The 7,500-nt window shown below is 39.0% G+C and overlaps 1 protein-coding gene across 3 annotated transcripts in view; it reads left to right on the top strand.

The window, feature by feature from the left end:
* The window catches only part of LOC135203059 (sialin-like), a 39,923-nt gene extending 33,162 nt beyond the window's left edge, over positions 1-6,761 (top strand). For 2 of the 3 annotated variants that reach the window (XM_064232659.1, XM_064232660.1), the window contains exons 10-13: positions 1-106; positions 4,209-4,364; positions 4,467-4,552; positions 5,023-6,761. The exon at positions 1-106 is cut by the window's left edge and continues 27 nt beyond it. In XM_064232659.1, the coding sequence (XP_064088729.1) occupies positions 1-106; positions 4,209-4,364; positions 4,467-4,552; positions 5,023-5,220 (546 nt within the window). In that variant the 3' untranslated portion in view covers positions 5,221-6,761. The remainder of the gene's footprint in view (positions 107-4,208; positions 4,365-4,466; positions 4,553-5,022) is intronic. The other variant, XM_064232661.1, reaches the window with a different exon arrangement.
* The last annotated feature ends 739 nt before the right edge of the window (positions 6,762-7,500 follow it).

Here is a 7,500-nt window from a genome sequence, read left to right as displayed (position 1 = left end):
CTCTGCCGTTACATTGGTGGGATTATCTGGAGCTCTCTGGCAGCTTGGTTGATCACTCGGGAATATCTTTCGCTCAGGACGTCCAGGAGAGTCTTCGGTGCAATCTGTACGAACACATATGAGATTTTATCGAAATAATACGGAACTTTCGATCACACACTCTAGATGGAGTTCTTTGTATTTTTTTGATATGTTGCTGGTTGTAAATAATTAAGTATATATATATATATATATATATATATATATATATATATATATATATATATATATATATATATATATATATATATATATACATATATATATATATATATATATATATATATATGATATATATATCGATTGAAATTCAAGAGAAATTACTTAGTAGACATTCTCAATGTTTTGAAAACATTAAGTGCTAAGTTAAGGTTTTTTTGGATTAAAATTCAAGAGAAATTACTTAGTAAATATTCTCGATGCTTTGAAAACCTTAGGTGTAAAGAAAAGGTCTTCAATATGTGTGTGTTTTTTTATTGCAGGTTATTTTAAGGAAAGGCAAAATTTACAAATGACTAACTACTTATACGAAAGATTTGACTTAATACCTTGTTTGTCTTTGTGTCTATTACATGCTCAGTAACGTGTTATCAACTTTTATATACATATATTACATGTAAGACACTAAACTGTTTATATGGGATAAGTTAAATCTATCTTCCTCTTCTTCTTCTTCTATTATTATTATTATTATCCATTTTCAGCTTTTTGTGGTACAGCAGCCATAATTCTGTGATTATTATTATTATTATTATTATTATTATTATTATTATTATTATTATTATTATTATTATTATTATTATTATTATTATTATTATTATTATTATTATTATTATTATTATTATTATTATTATTACTATTTTATTTATTTATTTATTTATTTTTTTTTTTGCTCTGTCACAGTCCTCCAATTCGACTGGGTGGTATTTATAGTGTGGGGTTCCAGGTTGCATCCTACCTCCTCAAGAGTCCATCACTTTTCTTACTATGTGTGCCGTTTCTAGGATCACACTCTTCTGCATGAGTCCTGGAGCTACTTCAGCCTCTAGTTTTTCTAAATTCCTTTTCAGGGATCTTGGATGGTGCCTAGTGCTCCTATGATTATGGGTACGATTTCCACTGGCATATCCCATATCCTTCTTATTTCTATTTTCAGATCTTGATACTTATCCATTTTTTCCCTCTCTTTCTCTTCAACTCTGGTGTCCCATGGTATTGCGACATCAATGAGTAATACTTTCTTCTTGACTTTGTCAATCAACGTCACGTTTGGTCTATTTGCACGCATCACCCTATCTGTTCTGATACCATAGTCCCAGAGGATCTTTGCCTGATCGTTTTCTATCACTCCTTCAGGTTGGTGCTCGTACCACTTATTACTGCAAAGTAGCTGATGTTTCTTGCACAGGCTGCAGTGGAGGGCTTTTACCACTGAATCATGCCTCTTTTTGTACTGGTTTTGTGCAAGTGCCGGGCATTCGCTTGCTATGTGGTTTATGGTTTCATTTTTCGTATTGCACTTCCTACATATGGGAGAGATGTTATTTCCGTCTATCGCTCTTTGAACATATCTGGTTCTTAGAGCCTGATCTTGTGCCGCTGTTGTCATTCCTTCAGTTTCCTTCTTGAGCTCTCCCCTCTATATCCATTGCCATGTGTCATCGCTGGCTAGTTCTTTAGTCTGTCTTATGTATTGTCCGTGCATTGGTTTGTTGTGCCAGTCCTCTGTTCTGTTTGTCATTCTTCTGTCTCTGTATATTTCTGGGTCTTCATCTACTTTTATTAGTCCTTCTTCCCATGCACTCTTTAGCCACTCGTCTTCACTGGTTTTCAGATATTTCCCCAGTGCTCTGTTCTCGATGTTGACACAGTCCTCTATACTTAGTAGTCCTCTCCCTCCTTCCTTTTGTGTTATGTATAGTTTGTCCGTATTTGCTCTTGGGTGTAGTGCTTTGTGTATTGTCATGTTTCCTGGTTTTCTGAGCTATGCTGTGGAGTTCTGCCTTCGTCCATTCCACTATTCCAGCGCTGTATCTGATTACTGGCACTGCCCATGTGTTTATGGCTTTTATCATATTTCCGGCGTTGAGTTTTGACTTGAGTATCGCCTTGAGTCTCAGTATATATTCTTTCCTGATCGTGTCCTTCATCTCTTTGTGTTTTATATCCCCTCCTTCCATTATACCCAGGTATTTGTATCCCGTCTCATCTATGTGTTTGATGTTGTTCCCACCTGGTATCTTTATCCCTTCTATTCCAAACTCCTTCCTGATGTCCCCAGATACAATCCCTACAGTCTGGATTAGGGTATTTATTTCCTTGATGCTCTTACCATACAGCTTAATGTCGACCATGAACATCAGATGGTTAATTCTGTTGCCTGTTTTCTTGAGTTGGTACCCGGCATCCATCTTCTGCAATACTTTTGTCAGGGGAATCATGGCTACTATAAAGAGTAGTGGGGAAAGTGAGTCGCCCTGGAAGACCCCTCTCCTGATATTAACCTCTGCTAGTCTTATTCCAGACCTTGTAGGTATTGCATTCCAGTTGTGCATTGTATTTTTGAGGAAGCTGATGGTGTTTTCCTCTGCCTCATATATTTTCAGGCATTCTATTAGCCATGTGTGTGGTATCATGTCGAAGGCTTTCTTATAGTCTATCCATGCCATGCTTATGTTGTTTTTCTTTCTCCTACTGTTCTTCATTACCATTTTGTCTATCAGGAGCTGGTCTTTTGTGCCCCTTCACTTCCTTCTGCAGCCTATTTGTTGGTGGGGGATGGTGTTTGTATCTTCTAGGTAGGTGTATAGCTTTTTATTATTATTATTATTATTATTTTTTTATTTATTTATTTTTTTTTGCTCTATCACAGTCCTCCAATTGGACTGGGTGGTATTTATAGTGTGGGGTTCCGGGTTGCATCCTGCCTCCTTAGGAGTCCATTACTTTTCTTACTTTGTGTGCCGTTTCTAGGATCACACTCTTCTGCATGAGGCCCGGGAGCTACTTCAGCCTCTATTTTTTCTTTTTCTTGATTCCTTTTCAGGGATCTTGGGATCGTGCCTAGTGCTCCTATGATTATGGGTACGATTTCCACTGGCATATCCCATATCCTTCTTATTTCTATTTTCAGATCTTGATACTTATCCATTTTTTCCCTCTCTTTCTCTTCAACTCTGGTGTCCCATGGTATTGCGACATCAATGAGTGATACTTTCTTCTTGACTTTGTCAATCAACGTCACGTCTGGTCTGTTTGCACGTATCACCCTATCCGTTCTGATACCATAGTCCCAGAGGATCTTTGCGTGATCGTTTTCTATCACTCCCTCAGGTTGGTGCTCGTACCACTTATTACTGCAAGGTAGCTGATGTTTCTTGCACAGGCTCCAGTGGAGGGCTTTTGCCACTGAATCATGCCTCTTTTTGTACTGGTTCTGTGCAAGTGCCGGGCATTCGCTTGCTATGTGGTTTATGGTTTCATTTTTCGTATTGCACTTCCTACATATGGGAGAGATGTTATTTCCGTCTATCGCTCTTTGAACATATCTGGTTCTTAGAGCCTGATCTTGTGCCGCTGTTATCATTCCTTCAGTTTCCTTCTTGAGCTCTCCCCTCTGTATCCATTGCCATGTGTCATCGCTGGCTGGTTCTTTAGTCTGTCTTATGTATTGTCCGTGCATTGGTTTGTTGTGCCATTCCTCTGTTCTGTTTGTCATTCTTCTGTCTCTGTATATTTCTGGGTCTTCATCTACTTTTATTAGTCCTTCTTCCCATGCACTCTTTAGCCACTCGTCTTCACTGGTTTTCAGATATTTCCCCAGTGCTCTGTTCTCGATGTTGACACAGTCCTCTATACTTAGTAGTCCTCTCCCTCCTTCCTTTCGTGTTATGTATAGTCTGTCCGTATTTGCTCTTGGGTGTAGTGCTTCGTGTATTGTCATATGTTTCCTGGTTTTCTGATCTATGCTGCGGAGTTCTGCCTTCGTCCATTCCACTATTCCTGCGCTGTATCTGATTACTGGCACTGCCCATGTGTTTATGGCTTTGATCATATTTCCGGCATTGAGTTTTGACATGAGTATCGCCTTGAGTCTCTGCATATATTATTATTATTATTATTATTATTATTATTATTATTATTATTATTATTATTATTATTATTCTCAGCCCTGTGGGGTCCAGCTGCCATGATTTTGGGAGTGTCCTTCGCGGGGTGTGATGCCAAGCTCGCCATCATTCTGCTTTGTCTGGCACTGTTCCTAAATGGTGCCACAACCACTAGCGGCCTCGTCAACCACACTGACATTGCGCCGAATTTTGCTGGTAGGAAACTTATATACAGGTGCATATATGTTAATATGTACGTATTTCGTGTGTGTGTGGATGTACTGATATGCTGTAAAAAAATATATAAATCATTTTCAGGAACTCTTCTAGGATTGGACAACACCGTGGGAGCCATTATAGCCTTCGTCGTGCCAATTGTGACAGGCGTAATGACGGAAGGACAGGTTGGAGATATTTCTTTTTTTTCCCTAAATCGCTGTCATATCATTGCAAATAAAGCTAAAAAAAAGTTCGAATTTTAAAAAATTGTGATACAGTTGTCGATCATCGCGTTCATGAATATATATATTTAAATTTTTAACGTTCATTAGTAGAAATTATAAAAAAGAAATAATAAAATTCAGAGGTTTGCTAAGGTTTTGGTGTGTGGATTCGAGAATGAAATAATATATTACTATTGCTTGTTATCTAATTATTTATTTATATTTATTTATAAATTCTTAACCTATGATGGGATCAAACCCCAGTGTCTCAAATGAAAGACTAAGGCACGACCAACTGACCCACACGGGTCAATTGGTCGCACCTTGGCCTTTGATTTGCATTTATTTGTTGATATATTTATACATTAATTTATTAACAATTTTATTATGTATATTTATTAATCCATTTATAAATGTATTCCTCTATCCAGCAATCTCTCGAGGCCTGGCAAAGAGTATTTTGGATCTGTGTCCCTATGTACTTTTTCACTGCCATATTCTTCTTGATATTTGTCTCAACCGACGTCCAGCCCTGGAATGACTTGGGACATTCGGTTAAATCCACTACCCCTGCGCCCAAGAAGGACGCTCCATCCAGCTGGGGTGATGTTTCCTTGGAATCCAGGTAAAAAAGTCACAGGAGAAACTCCCCCTGCATCTAAAGGTGAGTTTACACTAGGCTGCATGCGTAAGACTCATCTCCAACTCCACCCACATTTTTGTCAGCCCTGCCTACTGGACTGTTCATCAAGAGTCACACCACACCACCAACTCAACCTAACGAGCAGTCCAGTAGGTGGGGCTAACAACATCACCAATTCCTCCCAAATTCTTGTTAGCCTCGCCTACTGGACTGCTCATCAAGGGTCACGCCACACCACCAACTCACCCTACTGAGCAGTCCAGTAGGTGGGGCTAACAACATCATCAACTCCTCCCAAATTTTTGTTAGCCCCGCCTACTGGACTGCTCATCAAGAGTCACGTGGGGCTAACAACATCACCAACTCCTCCCGAATTCTGGTTAGCCTCGCCTACTTGACTGCTCATCGAGAGTCATGCCACACCACCAACTCACCCTACTGAGCAGTCTAGTAGGCGGGGCTAACAAGAATTTGGGAGGAGTTGGTGATGAGTCTTAAGAAAGACACTCCATCTGGAAGGGGTGATGTTTCCCTGGAATCCAGGTAAAAAAGTCACAGAAAAACACTCGCAGGAAAAAAAAAGTCACATTAATCTTTCATTGACAGTATAACCACCAAGGATTTTAACCCAGTATGTATCCACCTTTGCAAAGGCATATTTAGTACTACGCCCATTGGGGCTGACCATGAAACCACAAACAAAAGACTGTAAATATCATAAATATAATGACCCCCCCCAAGAAGCATTAGCCCTAGATGACAACCTCTGAAAACCCTTGGGGGTTCACGATCTGGATAAGATCCAAAATATTTTCTGTTTTATTACTTAATTTGCTTTCATTGCCACCATAAATTAGGGTGAACTTTTTTCCTGTGACTTTTTTCCAGTGACTTTTTTCCCCTGTGACTTCATTACCGGCTACCCTTTTTCCCTGGGGTAGGGGTTCTCTTGAATCTGAACCGAATTGTATCTCTATTTGTATTGCCGCGTGATACGAAAATAAACGTATTTTCGCTTACTCGGGGAGTAAGCCCACAAATTACTTTGTTGTTGATATTGTTGGGGGGAGGTGGCTTAGGCGAGCTTAAAAAGTGTCTGTAAAAGGTGTTTTGCATTGAGTTAAATTTACAAGAATTCTAGGATAGGATATTTATGATTTATTTATAAGAATGGAAATGTAAAAAAATAAATAATGTTTATATTAAATAGTACAAAAATAATGATTTCCAATAAAATATGGAGTATTTATTTTAATTCTCGTTGGTGAAACCACGCTCTTTTTGACTGTAGATTTTAGAACGGGCCCCGAGTAAGCTGGAAGTCGAATCACGCCTAGTTATTGTGGTTTTTAACCAAAGTTTTGGATTTGGTATAGTATATCTTAGGAAAATGGTTTATGCTGTTTCAGAGTTATGTAAGAGGACTGATACAGCGTACAATTACATTATACATTTGATAAATGTTACAACTGTTACTCTGGTTTTGTGAGTGTGTTTTTTATTCATGATAAACTGCGTTGTTAAACTGATAAACTATTTATTTTAACCAATTCATTGTTTGGCCGGGTATTCATGATCAAGTTTACCTGTCAGTTCACCGGTGGTCTGAAGTTCAATTCTCGGCGTGGCCAATGTGGAATCAGAGGAATTTATTTCTGGTGATTAGAAATTTATTTCTCGATATAATGTGGCTCAGATCCTACAATAGGTACCGTGGCTAGGTGACCAATTGGATCCTATCCAAGTAAAAAATACCTAATCCTTCAGACCAGCCCTAGGAGAGTTGTTAATCAGCTCAGTGGTCTGGTAAAACTAAGAGGTACTTTACTTAACCTGTCAGTTCATCGAATCAGGCGGTAAAACTGATGTGCAGACGACAGTTTGTTTGGCGGAGTCAGTCCACTAGCAAGAACGGATGAACTGATGGCATTACCTATAGGCCCCCATACACTGAACGATTGTCTGTATCGTTCACAAAAACACTGTGTATGGACTTGTCTGAATGTAAAAGTGGGTGGAGCTTCGTGTCTAAACAATCTAAGCGGGAATCTGTCCCGACCAGGTTGCTGGCTTGCAACTTAAGTCTGTCATACAAAGATCGTCCAATGTATGGGTTTGTTTGCCGATATATCTTTATCTCTTCTAGAGATGATGCCATGTCTTCTTGAGGCAAAATCTTTGTTCAGACTGAAATCGGTGCGTAGATCGTTCATACTGTATGAATAGTGTGTGTGTGGGTCGATAACGACAATCGTTCAGACAGTCG

The sequence above is a fragment of the Macrobrachium nipponense genome, chromosome 33, assembly GCF_015104395.2.
Source record: "Macrobrachium nipponense isolate FS-2020 chromosome 33, ASM1510439v2, whole genome shotgun sequence".
Classification (NCBI taxonomy): domain Eukaryota; kingdom Metazoa; phylum Arthropoda; class Malacostraca; order Decapoda; family Palaemonidae; genus Macrobrachium; species Macrobrachium nipponense.
This window is presented reverse-complemented; position numbering and strand designations above follow the sequence as displayed.